Here is a 13811-nt window from a genome sequence, read left to right as displayed (position 1 = left end):
ATGAGTATCTTCATGTGAGCCAATGATTCCTGAAATCGTCTGTTCATTGGAATCCCCAGGGGGTTCTAATAGTACCCGTGCCTCATATCCAGAAATTGAAATCTAATTGATTTGAATTGTGACATGGGCTTGGAGCCCCACTTTAGTGCCTCGGGCTCCTTTGATGTGCAGAAAAGTTTCAGAACAATTTGCTGTCCGTTCATAGTGGTTCATGGTCTTGTCCTTAAAAATGTGATTTGTGGACCAGCAGCACCTAGGAGACAATTATAAAAGCTGACTCTCAGGCCTCCACCTGCTCTGCATCCAGTTCAGCAGTTAAGATCATCAAGTGATTCTATTGAAATATATTAAAGTTTGGCAAGTAGTTATTTAATGTAACTCTAATGGCCTTCATCTCCCACGGTGAAAGTCACAGGGACAAGATATGGATATATAAAGGACAAGAGCTAACCAATAGTAGAGGAATCAGCATACTAAAATTCAGGTAAGAGTAGGCAGGGAGCATATTCTAGGAATGATATGGATATCAGGGCCACCAAAGCATGGTGACTTAGTGTCACTTCAAAGTCTGTTATCTTGTTTAATCCATAAATCTTTATGTCAGTTGAAATCCCCAATCTCTTGGGCCAAAGGCCTAACATTTACACTCAAAGGATAATCTATGGTAAAAAAAAATCAATAATTATCTAAATACTAAAGATAAGGAATTCCAATTTGATTCTTTTATTTTCACACAAAAATCTCATTGCACACTGTGCTTAGGATTTTATTCATATGAGTATTTCAAATAAAAGGAGAAAATGGGAACTGAGCATGCATTAGTTTAAAAAATAACTTCCCTCTCAGGTTGGCTGTGTTTTTAAAGCATCCAGATAAAGCAACTCCACTGCTGAGAAACTAAATGGAGACACATAAAGGTCTAAAAGCCAGGAATTTTGGTGCAGTGTTATTTATAATAGTGAAAACTTGACAATGTTCAGAAAATTCACTCATAAGGGAATGGCTAAATTATGGTATAAGTGCACTGTGGAAAATTATGCAGACATTAAAATCACTGTAGACCAAGACTGCTGACATGGAAATACTAACTTAAAAAGCAAGCTACAAAAATATGTGTATTATACTTAATTTTTGTGTTTAAGAAAGAGTTTGTCTGTGTTTAGATTTTTTTTTAAAGCCTGGAAAGGACTATGACAGAATGTTTACAGAGATCATCTTTGGATAACTGACTTATTAAGTACTCCCATTTTCTTCTTTCACTTGTATTTTTAAATTTTTCAATAGTGAACATGTATTACTTTCATCACTTGAAAACATAATAAAAGTTGTTGTTTTAAAAACCACCTTCCAGAATTCCAATTGTCAATATATTATGCAATCAGACTAACTGAATTTTGTTTCCCCTGATGAGCTATTTTTTCCACCCTAATCAGATATGTTGAGATAACATATCCATTAGGCAACATGGAAAGAGAGTTCCAATCTCATTCTATGTACTTTTCTCTCTCGGAGCCAGACCTGGGTTTGTGCACTTTAAATCTCTCCTAGGGATCATATTGCCCAAGAGTCACTGTCTGCATGGCCAGGCACCTGTACAGAAATTCAGCACCTTCAAAGCATTAAGGAGTATGTCTTGTGATCACCCTAAAAAACACATGTTAAGTACATACTGCATGGAAACACGAGCACTGAAGAATGAGAGGTGAACAAGACAGGCAAAGGCTCCAGCCTGGTTCTTGCATTGTCATGGAGAAGAAACACAGTGAAACCAAATCAAGGACATAATTTTAGCAGGTGATAGAGACCGTGGAGGGAAACGGCTCAAGATCTGGAGATGGTGACTAGTGAAAAAATAGTTTTCAAGACAGTAGTCAGGGAAGGCTTCTTTGAAAACGTGATGTTCAAATAGACTCCTGGATGACATGCAAGGGTCCACAAACAGGACTATCACACCATCAGTGGCCTCTTAAAATGGCACATGATCTAGAGGGAAATGGACAAAGCAGTGATAGAAAAAGAATATTGTTTTGGTAGGGAAGAAAGAAAGTTTACTGGTGACCAAGCCTAAAGTTTCATCCTAACATTTTGATAGCAGGCTCCATCAGCAACAAGCCCAGGCCAAGCAAGGTAAATGATGTAAGTTCTGCTTCTCTTCTTATTGCTCTGTTAGAGGCCAGCCTTCCCTTTCATGTCAGTGTCTACTTCCTGGATTGACATATACCTCCTATAGGTTTCCCAACTCACTTCTCATACCCCTGGTCCTACTGCCTTGATACCTGGAATTCCTTACACACTTCTTTTGGATTTGATCATTAAATGCCCTTGTCATGACATAAAAACTTACCTGAGCTAACACATCTTTATCTGTCATCACCACCTCCCAAAATAATGGTATCTAAGTTTCTTAGTTCTAGATGGCGCAGGATAGTGTTCTCATGGGGAATGGACATGGCCAGCAATGACTTCAATTGTGGCACGGTTCGCTGAAAAGGAGATGAGAGTAGAGGAGCGTGGAGGTGAGGTGCCTTGAGATGGCAAGTGTGAAAAGTACAAGATGTTATCAAATACATCTGTCTAAGGACAAAATTTGCCTCTTTTAGGGTCTTCCAGTTTCAACTAGGGCTGAGTCGCTAATGGAGTTTTGTTGTTTTTGGACTTCTTCAGTTGTGTAAGTCCCAATCTTAGGAGGGATTGGTGCTACTAAATGACTCGTTCTGATACTCAGAAAAGTTTGAGCATATGACTTCTAGTGGCATCATGGTTTAGGTTACATGTATCAGTTACATTCATAGCCAACATTAAGATAAACTCAACCCTCCTTGTAAAAGTGACAATTGAATTTCTACAGGTCTCTTCTTCCCATTTGAAAACTGTAAGCACACAGCCCTTAATTATCTAACATCGCCAAAAAAGGACTGGCCTGCCAAGTAATCAAATGGCTAAAAAGAAAGACAAGGGGAGAAAGGAAGCTTGATTCTAAGAATAATCCACAAAATGAATGACCCAAGTTGGAACTGTCAAGAGATCACAGTAGTTTTATCCTCCCAGCGCCAAATGGTGGGAGGTGGAGGTAGAGAAGAAAATTAATCGGGTCCAAAAAAGACATATAATAGCAATTTGACCACAGTGTTCAGTCCAAGACAACAGTGAGTATGAGCTACAGATCCCCAACCATTCAACCCTTAAGTGGTTTCATCACTGACAGTTCAGCTATTCTGATAGATGGCTTCCATACAGTCTCAAAGTTTTTATGGTGTATAAGGCTTTTTCTTCATTGTTTTTTATTTGAGTTACACACTTTGAATACACACATGGCAAAGGAACAACTCACCAATAATCAACCAGGAAAACTTATTTTTTTTTAATATGGGCCCTGGACAAAGGGGAGTGTCATGTGAAATGTCAAGTATTATGGGGCTGGTGCCTTTCTTATTCCTGGGAGCTGAAGTTCAACAGTTTGGTATACATAGGATACAATCCACACACAGATGGTGGATCTGACCAATTTTTTGTGTATCTCCCAACCGTTCCTTTGGCATAGCATACACATGACTAATCTGACATCTAGATTTTGGCACTGGTGCTGATCCGGTATTATCATTCCTCTTACAAACAAATCAAAGAGCATTCAGAAATGTCAAGCCAATTTGGATGGATATGTTGGGCAAGTATATGCACATAAGTGAGTGTCATGAGTGTTTTCTAAGTATACAGAAATGATGTCAGAGAAGCTAACCAAAGCCCTCTGTCGGCCCATTTCCTGGGCCTCTGTTAACAACATGGGGCTGGACAGAACACAATTCTACTCTAGTAAGGAAAATTCAATTCTCCCTTAAGTATCTAAGAAATGTATACCTGGCTATATTATATCCTCTTCACTGAAGTCCACTTCTCAGTGACTGTTGTAGGGAGATCCAGCTCAGTTTGTGGGTGTACCCTACACAGCCACGGATTCTGTCATCACATGGACTCATGAGAGTTTAGATGTGTCTCGGTGATTTGATGGATGTTAAAGGATCAGCTGGAGCTGAGTTAGTGAGGTAAATCTGGAAGCCTTGTTTCTGTAAAAATGTTCCTGTTGATTGTTTACTCCTGATCAGTCTCAGTGAGATGGCTAAATACAGAAGTTCACTTCTAGTTTTAAAAATATCTGTGCCAAACCTCTACTTGCTTCCTGGTTCCAGAAGAACCTCCAAGCCAAAACTTTGACAGCAAAAGTTCCTATTGTGGAGAAGAAACGATGCCTGTGTATGAGTCTGTGTTTGTGGAGGATGGAGAGACAACTAGAAAAGTAGCACTGGAGACGGAGAGACCACCTCAAGTAGAGGTGCATGTTTGGACCATTCGAAAGGGTGAGCAAAACAGCATTGGATTTATGTTTTTAAGTGTAACAGAGAAAAGACGACTCTCCTTAATTTTGCTTCAACATGTTCCTATGTTTGGGTCAGAAGTTATCCTGTTGCTTAGAAACTGGCAGGTGTCTAGCGTAGATATTATGTTTTCAAATTTAACACAGCCTGTGCTAAAGATTAACGTTTAACTCTTAAGATTCCCAAGGTTGTCTTTTTCACAGCACCAAAATCTGAAGGAGGGACTCTTTCTTCTTCTGGCAACAAAGCCTTTTGTTTTCATTGGATTTTTTGATAATAGATACAGTTTCTCCTATACATCTTTTCATCTCTTATTCTTCTATTATTTTCATTTTTATAACGTCCAATGAGAAAATCAAGTGGTTCAATTTTGACCAATATATCTTTTCTAATTTCATATTTTTAAATTAGGTTATAGTGGCCAGGCAGTGGTGGCACACGCCTTTAATCCCAGCACTTGGGAGTCAGAGGCAGGAGGATTTCTGAGTTTGAGGCCAGCCTGGTCTACAGAGTGAGTTCCAGGACAGCCAGGACTACACAGAGAAACCCTGTCTCGAAAAACCTAAATAAACAAACAAACAAATAAATAAATAAATAAATTAGGTTATAAAGTAGCAGGTTTTCATATACAGTTCATTATTTAGTTAGTTATCTTGTTTGACCCATCCCATTTTCCTGATAATCTTCCATAGACTTCTTCATTCCTAGTATTTCCCCTTCCCCTTTCATATTAAATGCTATTACCCTCTATACATCTCTCCCTTAAACCTTTTTTCTTCTCGCTTCCCAACATCAACACTCATGCTTACTTTCACAAAACTACATATAGACACAAATTAGAAGGTAGGACCCACATACAAGGAAGAGCATACCCTGTTTTCCTCTTTCTGGCTGCATATCATAATCATTGAACTAACTTGTTGTTTTGTTTTGCCTTGGTTCGATCTTTATATCAAATATCCAAGCCCTGCCACCAGAGTTTAATTTGTTGGTCTGAGCAAGACAAGTGCATCAATCAGTATATTTACTTAAGTCCTCAAAGTGGTTCTAATCTATGGCCAACACTGTAAACTTATAAACTGTAGTCTACGTTTCCAATAAAAAGCTCAAAAAAACAGGAAAACCCATCCTTCCAGTGTGAAGCTATGTCTGTGGAATTACACCATGCACTCTGGATTAAGGTAAATTTAAAACATCCTTCCTACTTTCTAGAAGATTATGGTCTTGGGCTCACTGTGTAAAGTTTTGGTGACAAGCCCAATGACTTCAGTTCCATCCCTGGAACTCACATGGTGGAACTGAATCCCACAAGTAAATTGTCCTCTGACCCTCACACGCATGGTGTGGTGCACAAGTACCTACACACACACACACACACACACATACACACACACTCACATGCATGGTGTGGTACACAAGTACCTACACACACACACACAGACAGACACACACACACACATGCATGGTGTGGTACACAAGTACCTACACACAGACAGACAGACAGACAGACAGACACACACACACACACACACACACTGTCATGATATCCAGTTGCCTTTCTGATTCCTCACAGCTGCCACCACAACAACCAATATTCTTTTTAATACTCTATGTACTCCACATCTATGTATTCACACCACCGTGCTGCATAGACAAGACTAGTGCTCATTTACATTGGTCAAGGTTTTCAGGAATCCAAGTGTAGGCATAAGATTCCACTTGGACAATAAGATATATCCTTTATCCATTGAGCCTACCTCCTGCCCAAGGCTCAAGAGTATTCGAATAGCCAGGTATAGTGGCACATGACTTTAATCTTATTACTTGGGAGGCAAAGGCAGGTGGATCTCTGTGAATTTGAGGACAGCCTGATCTACATAGTTGTAAGCCAGCCAGGACTACAAAGTAAGCCCCTATCTCAAAACAGCAACGATAATAACCAGTGTTCAAACATGTGTATGCTTCAACATCTTGCAGAGAACTGTACTAAGATGCTACTAGGTAGTCCTTCTACAGAGATGAGAATTTAGTAGGCCTTGGATACATTATAAACATTTCATGATTAAGGCAGAAACTTGTGATACCAATGCAAGTGGTACTTGAATCCTACTTTGAGTAATACTGCTAAAATTGTTACTGCATCTTTTCTCTTTCCTTTCCTCCAACAACCTTGCCTTTTCTCCCCACCCATTAGAAAGTATGATAGGATGCGCATATGCTTTTTGGCCATGTTTATTTTGGCGTTCTATCTAGGCATGTTGATTTTCTATCTTTAGCTCTATAGTGTCTTTTACTAGTCACCTGGCCTGGTTTCTCAAGCAGTGATCCCATATTCTTCACTCCACTAACGTACAGATGGCTCACAATTTGCCAGTAGAAGATATCAGTAGTCTCTACTCATACTGAAGGGAGGTTTATGCTTCCTGGACACAGAAAAACCCAAGCTTTGTCTCCTTTCTTCGCTGTTGACCACTGAGTTCAAGTGAGCTGATGACATGTTGCTTCTTACCTACTTGGCAGGTTTCAGCTATTTACCTGTCTCTAATAGAAGATATTTAGGCAAAGTGGAAACTGTGGGGCAATGCGGAAGAACTCCCCACCACCACCATTTGTTTAGGTTTTGTTTGTTTGTTTGTTTGTTTGCTTGCTTGCTTGTTGAGAGAAGCCTACAGGAATTATGACTATTTCCCTAAGGAAAAATTTGCTCTTCTGTGTGAATTCAGGAATGGGGGTGGCTTCTCCATTTACACAAATAATATGACTGTGATCCTACTACTGGCTTTCTATTGTTTAGCCAGGAGGGCAGCCTAGTGGTTTGGCAGGAACTAGTCTACCCAAATTATGGCCAAAGGCAGAACTTCTAATACTGCCTCTGGCTACAGAAGCTCCAACCAGTGCTCATGCTTTTCGTAGGCAGGAGTCTCATGGTCAGAAGTACTACCTTCCTTATCTCCAGTCCCAGGAGAAGCTAAAGAAAGGCCAGTGAGCCAAGGGAACAAATGGAGTCAATTAAAATCCCTGAACCGTCCAAGTTCCTGGTTAAGTACATTACACAGCCTAGCTCAATACTCCTAAAACCCAGTAATGAGATTATATGCTCAGCCTGGGCAGAAAAGAGGGTCTTCGCTTCCAAAAAGAGATAGAAAATATTTTATCACCTGTTCTACTTTGTGATTGGCCCTAGGCATTCTCCAGCACTTTCACATTGAGAAGATTTCCAAGAGGATGTTTGGGGAGCTCCATGATTTCAACCTGTTGACTCGGACTACCTTGAGTAAGTGGTACCTCCTTTTACTCTTTGCTGGAAACTACCTCTAAGTTTTAAATGTGGCATAGCCACACATGAAGTACCTTTCTTGTTTTGGTTTGGTTTGGTTTTTCGAGACAGGGTTTCTCTGTGTAGCCCTGGCTGTCCTGGAACTCACTCTGTAGATCAGGCTAGCCTCGAACTCTCAAACTCAGAAATCCGCCTGCCTCTGCCTCCCAAGTGCTGGGATTAAAGGCATGTGCCACCACCGCCTGGCTATGAAGTACCTTTTTATTCTCAGTGAACATAAAGAACGTTCAGTGTCAACATTAGGGAATGTTCTATTTCTCTTTTGGAGGACCAAGCAGCTAATAGGGTGTCTGAGTGCAAACTGAAAAAGCTTGGACATGACGAATACAAATTGTGATATACTCCACATACAAGCTATTTCAGGTCAAGGATTCTTAAATGTCTTTAATAAAACTGATAAACCAAGGCCCAAGAGGGTAGAGGGAAGCTTCACAATAATTCAGGTATGGTATAATTGTGAAGTCCTGGTATCTGGAAGGCTATGTTCTCTAGGGATGAGGAAGAGAGACAGAGATAAAGAATCCCTATCAGTTCTATGTTGCAGCAAAGCTCTTTGATTCTTTTAGAACTACCATTAGGTGCTCATGTTTCTTTAAAAGCATGTAGGCATTCATGCAGGCTTGCTGCTCTCCCTCTTTCTACACTAGATGGAGCTTAGGGACTAGATTCTGCAGGGCACTGGGGTGGGGATGGGTGGGGAGCACTTCTAATGGAATAAAAGACACCAGATTTCTATCCACAGGGAATTTCTAATGGGCAAGACAGAACAGGAACAGGCCTTCGGTGTGAATTAGACTAGCTGTGAGGAGTCAAATTCCTAAGTGCTCAGGGGAATCTGCAAAGAACAATGAGATTAAGCCCAGGTGGGCTTAATCGAGGAAGGCTTCAGGAAGGCTTCGGGGAGGAGGTGCTTTTTCAAAGAAAAGGGTGTGACTGGGCAACAGGTCAAGAAATCAGTCCAGGGCGAAGGTGCAGCCTAAGAGAAGAATCAGGCAGGAGCAAACAAGAACTGTGGGTGGGGGCGAAGAATGATCACCAAGGCCGCATAGGGTGCAATGAAGATGAAAAGAGTTGGTATGAAGTAGTCAAAAGGCTTAGAAGAAGCCAGTGAAGAGTGCATACACAAAGCAAGTAACATTGGGAGTTGCTACACAATACGAACAACACAATGGTATCAATGTGGAGCTCTGGGTTTTTTTAATAGATTCAAGAACACTCACCTTTCTGAATCCAGGCTGTGAAAAACCTTGTTTGCAATGCTAAGACTAATATGATAGATTTTACCTCCAGTATAAGCACTGGAGGTTAGTAAACACATAAATGCTGTACTTCCATCTGGCTTTTAGAAAGAGGGACTTGCTGTGTGGAGTAGGGTGTATCATTTATTGACAGAGCTGGTGAGAGTCTGAATTAGGAAGTTCTCACACTATATGGTCAGTGAGACAAGGGAGGATAGACCACCATGAGAGATATTTCTAAAACTAAGTCAACAGATATATGTCACAGGGAAGAGGGAATCTTTTTGCAATGGCTCCAGTATTAATAACTTTATAGATTGGGTAGATAGTAATGCCATTCACCAATGAAAAGCTAAAGAATAAGTAGGTATTGGTGAATAAGGACCTCCTCTTGGAATATATTTTGATCAGGATGCCTGAGAACTACCTAGAAAGGTCTTCGGTATGTCATTTGAAAGATCAATAGAAATTAAATTTGAATGCCTGGGTTAGGAAATCCCTATGAGGAAATAAGGAATAGAGGTAGAGACTAGGGGCCCCGGAGCAATGGTGACTATTTTGCCATAGAATACAGTTCAGTTTGTGTCGTGAGCAAGCCACTGAATTAGGCTCCAGAGGATGTCGAAGCTAATTTAGACATACCCTATGCCTAGAGTAATTAGGATTGCAGATGGGTAATGGGAGTAGATGCTATGTGTCCCAAACATTGTACAGTCTAAAGGAAGGTGATAATGAAATGATTCAATGGAATCACTTGGGGATACAAAAACAAACCCAGTGCATTCACATTACATGCCTCCATAGCCCTACACACAGCAAGGCTTTGGTAAATGCTGTCTTCTTTTTGTCCTTTACTTTCCTACTGAGGCATGAAGAGTAGGGAGAATTTAAGGGAGAAATAAGCAGGAGAATCAAGTCTCAATGGGCAGGCAGTCGTATTCTCATATGAGTAGGGGAAGCACAGAGGTTCAAAGCAGGTTTGGGATGGAAAGGAATTTCCTGACCTTGGGCTCAGAGTTCCCCAGATTTCATCACCATGAAGATAAGAATAAAAAGAAAAGTAAAGATTGCTGTGAATCAGCAGGCAAATAGAAGTAATAGTGCCAAGTTAAGAGTGGAAAGGGTTGTGCCAGTATGAGGATGGAACACTAGAAGCAGCCATAGGATGGCAGTTCAGGGCGCCAAGGATGCATAAGGACATGGAGATTCAGAAGAAAATGAATATGAGTAGTTGATGACGAAGGAAAAGAAGAACTGGGAAAATAATGAATAATAATCAAGTAACCCAAACTGTTACATGGGGCCCAAAGAAGGCAAGCTGTGATCCAGTAACTCAGTAGATATTGCTGTTCACAGGCATTTTTTTAACGTGGTGTGAAGTGAGCCACCTATAAAGCAAGCCAGCAGACTGTATTTTATAAATGCTGAATACACTATAAAAATTCTAAACACTGGGGATGGAGCTCGTTCGGTGGTTAAAGAGTGTAAACTGTTCTTCCAGAAAATTTGAGTACAGTTCCCAGTACTCACATCAGGGTAGTTCAGAACTTCTGCTACAGGAGGGGTCTGGTACTTCTGAACTCTGTAGGCACCTGCATTCACAAGCATGAATCACCCCCACCCCACAAACACACTATTTAAAATCAAGTAAATCATTTAATAAAAGTTTTTTGAACATAGTGCTCAGGATTTGCTCATGGGAGAACAGTTGCATCTCATTTGGGGGGCATCTTTCAAATGCTATGTGTTAAAGTGAAAATTCCATGTCTTATTTTCTGTCTCTATCCAAGAAACCTATTTGGGGGGGATGCTTTTTTTTTTAATGAAACCACCTGCCTTTCATATTTAAAATGTCCGGAGAGGGCTACAAAGCTATGGGAATGATTGAAGGGAACTGGTTGTATTCCTAGGCAGTTCAGCTTTACTCTTACACACTCCTGATCGTTCTGTGTTTGCCTTTCAGACCAGTGGAAGATCTTCACTGAAGGAGAAGCTCAGCTCAGCCAGATGTGCTCAAGTCGGGTGTGCAGAACAGAACTGGAAGATTTGGTCCAGGTTTTGTACCTGGAGAGACCTGAAAAGGACCACTGTTAGACAAAACAGCCAGGATTGGATAGTATCAATGAAAGAAACCCAAGCTGCAGCTGGACTGCCGGCTTACTTTGCTTAAGTCAACAACGCTCCAAAACCCCAAAGTCAATCTCACTCAAATTATCCACACCAGCCACAGCATACCTTGTTCCTCTATGTGCAGCGATGTGCCAGCCCTCAAACATCTCCTGTAAAGAGAATAGAGGAGTCTTTAATGGTTTCTGGAGGGAGAAGGGATAGGACTGTGTGGTACAGCTCTAGTTTCTCTGAGAATCACTTTTATTTGCAGGTTAAAGTAAAAAAAGAAAAGAAAAGAAAAACACTTTTAGGGATTTGTTGTAGAAAGTCAGGGGAAAGAGAAAGTAATTGCTCAGTTTGAGTCATGTCAAATAATCATCTGTATGAAGTAGTTTTTGAATGTTCAAGTGTCTTTCCTTCTTTCAAAAAGTTATTCGGTGGGTAGTAATACAATCAGGTGGTTATAGAGCACATACCTAGTATATGTGGAGCCCTGGGTTCTAGTCTCAGAAGTGATAAGAAATTTCCATCCTCATATCTCATGTGTACACACACACACATACACACACACACACACACTGCACATGGAACTGTCCTTCTATCTGACTCCTAAATACCTTTAAGGTTGTTCGTAACCAGGGAAACAAACTAAAAATGTATGCAAAAAAAAAAAAACTTTTCCCTCAAGCCTTAAAGGCAGGTTTTAAAGTAATCAGCCATAGACCTAGGGTGAAGAACACCATTTGTGGGTCTTGTCCCCTTTGAAGTGCTAAATTTATTTTTGTCTAATAATGCCACTTCTTTTTCCTTATCTGAACCTATGGCACCTCCATTAGGAAGGTAGAAATTAGAGAAATCCACAGAAAATAAATTTATTCAAAACAAAATAACCGTAGAAGAATACAACTGATAAAAATAAAATAGCCCTTTTTTCACAGCTATAAAACTAACTGGTTAACAGGCTAATGGTACTCACTAATGTTCTTGAGGCAATAGTCACCTTGGCAGATGCTCTTATTCTAAAAGCCTTTATAAGGGTAATCTTCCTTCTCTGATTACAGGAGTTGAAATTTGACTTTTCAAAGAGGCTCAGTCCTTAGGAGCTTCTCAACATTGATTCTTCTGTTAAGAGTTACTGTTCATTCAGGGAGCTGAGAATTCTGGCAAAGATCTTTGTCCTAACCCTTCCTACTATTCTTGTCTGATTCTTAGCATGGGTTGCATCGGGAATTTTAGACAAGGCTGCTTCTGAAATGTTTATTTGCAGCCCTGTGCCTCAGCATCAATTATCCTTTCTGAGGCTTGGCTTTAGAAATCACCTTTTGGAAAAAAACTATAAATATTTTATAGCAAGGATCATAGGGGAGCTTTCTGGATCTGTCTTTCTGAGGAGCATGAATGAGCTCACATGAATACTGAGAAATTTGAGGACCAAGAAATTTTGTATTTCCTACTGTAGACGAGAGAATATGATAAGAAAAAATGTGAAGAGTCTGATCTTTACTAGAACCTGTCAGAGAAAGGAAGGTTTCTATAAAAAGAGACACTAGGTTTTGTGGCCAGGGCTTCATGAGACAAACTTCTTGCCAGCCAATCACACATTCTCCTCAGAAGAGAGTCATAAGGCATCCTAGATTGCAAAGCCACAGAACATTGTTGAACATTGTGATGGGGCAGTACCAACTCTCTGCTGCTTCCCTCTCAGAGGAAACAGTATTTCCAGAGTGTAGAGATCAGTCACCAGATCCTGAAGGAAAGTGGTGGTTCCCCTGCTGGATGATTCACCCACAAACCTTCCCACCCAGGTGTTCTCTGAAAGCTTAGCCTACACAGACTCTTGTCTCCAGGTGCAGGAACACACCTTTTTAAAGTACTGTGGGAAGCAGGAACTGGGGAGCTATGCTAAGTCAATGTAGAAATTCCACCAGTGTTTTGTTGTTGAGTAGGGCATAGTGCATAGGGGAAAGAGGTCAAACTGCCTGTAGTTAGTAGAGAAGAATGGATGTGGTTCTTTTTGTGTATTTATTTGTATCATAAACATTTGGGAAAGCAAAGACCATAAGCACCATTTTGCAGTTTTATTCATTTTCTTGTAGCTCATGTAACCAAGTATGAATAGCATAACAGGATTAGCCTTTCACTCGTCTCACGGGACACGTACCCAAATATGGTACTTATTTATGTAGTCACTGTGCTTCTGGATTTTTACATTAATAAAATTTTAATTTAAAAAGGTTATGTCTGAGAATATCATATAATTGACACTCTGGTCAAGATTGTCATTCAATTGGGTAAATGATGATGGGTGGGCCTTTTGGTGTCACAGTCACCTTGACATTCTTGTCATATTTTTCCTGAGTAGTTAGCAGTGTCAACCTAGCAATAAAGTTGCCTAATTCTTAAGCCAGCTCTGCAATTACTGGATTTGTCAGTCTTCCCAATTAGAAAATGGGATAATGATGATTCTATTGCCTTTCACCTGAAATCTTGCCATAAGACTTAATGTAGTCAGTGCATATGAAATAATTGGATTAGTAGAATATTCATCAATGACCAGGGATATTCAAGGTGAGCAGGGTACTTAGAATATCATTGATGTTTTACTTCCCCTTGGACTACTCACTTAGATTTCAAAAGGATCTCAATTTTGACCTGCTGTTCACAGCACATTTATGCCAAGTTTGTTAGGGACCAGTGTAAGGATGCTGATATAAGTGTTGGTGGAAAATAAATTCCCTTAAATCCCCAACGCTAGCT

General features: G+C 40.3%; 1 protein-coding gene across 1 annotated transcript in view; it reads left to right on the top strand.

Moving 5' to 3' along the window:
* The window catches only part of Chrdl1 (chordin like 1), a 105975-nt gene extending 92685 nt beyond the window's left edge, over positions 1 to 13290 (top strand). Inside the window, exons 10-12 of the mRNA XM_028767473.1 lie at positions 4185 to 4352; positions 7555 to 7644; positions 10909 to 13290. Coding sequence (XP_028623306.1) covers positions 4185 to 4352; positions 7555 to 7644; positions 10909 to 11039 — 389 coding nt within the window. The 3' untranslated portion in view covers positions 11040 to 13290. The remainder of the gene's footprint in view (positions 1 to 4184; positions 4353 to 7554; positions 7645 to 10908) is intronic.
* The last annotated feature ends 521 nt before the right edge of the window (positions 13291 to 13811 follow it).

Source organism: Grammomys surdaster, unplaced genomic scaffold (assembly GCF_004785775.1).
Source record: "Grammomys surdaster isolate TR1022 unplaced genomic scaffold, NIH_TR_1.0 173, whole genome shotgun sequence".
Classification (NCBI taxonomy): domain Eukaryota; kingdom Metazoa; phylum Chordata; class Mammalia; order Rodentia; family Muridae; genus Grammomys; species Grammomys surdaster.
Note: the sequence above shows the minus strand (reverse complement) of the source record. Positions and strands in the feature narration are given on the sequence as shown.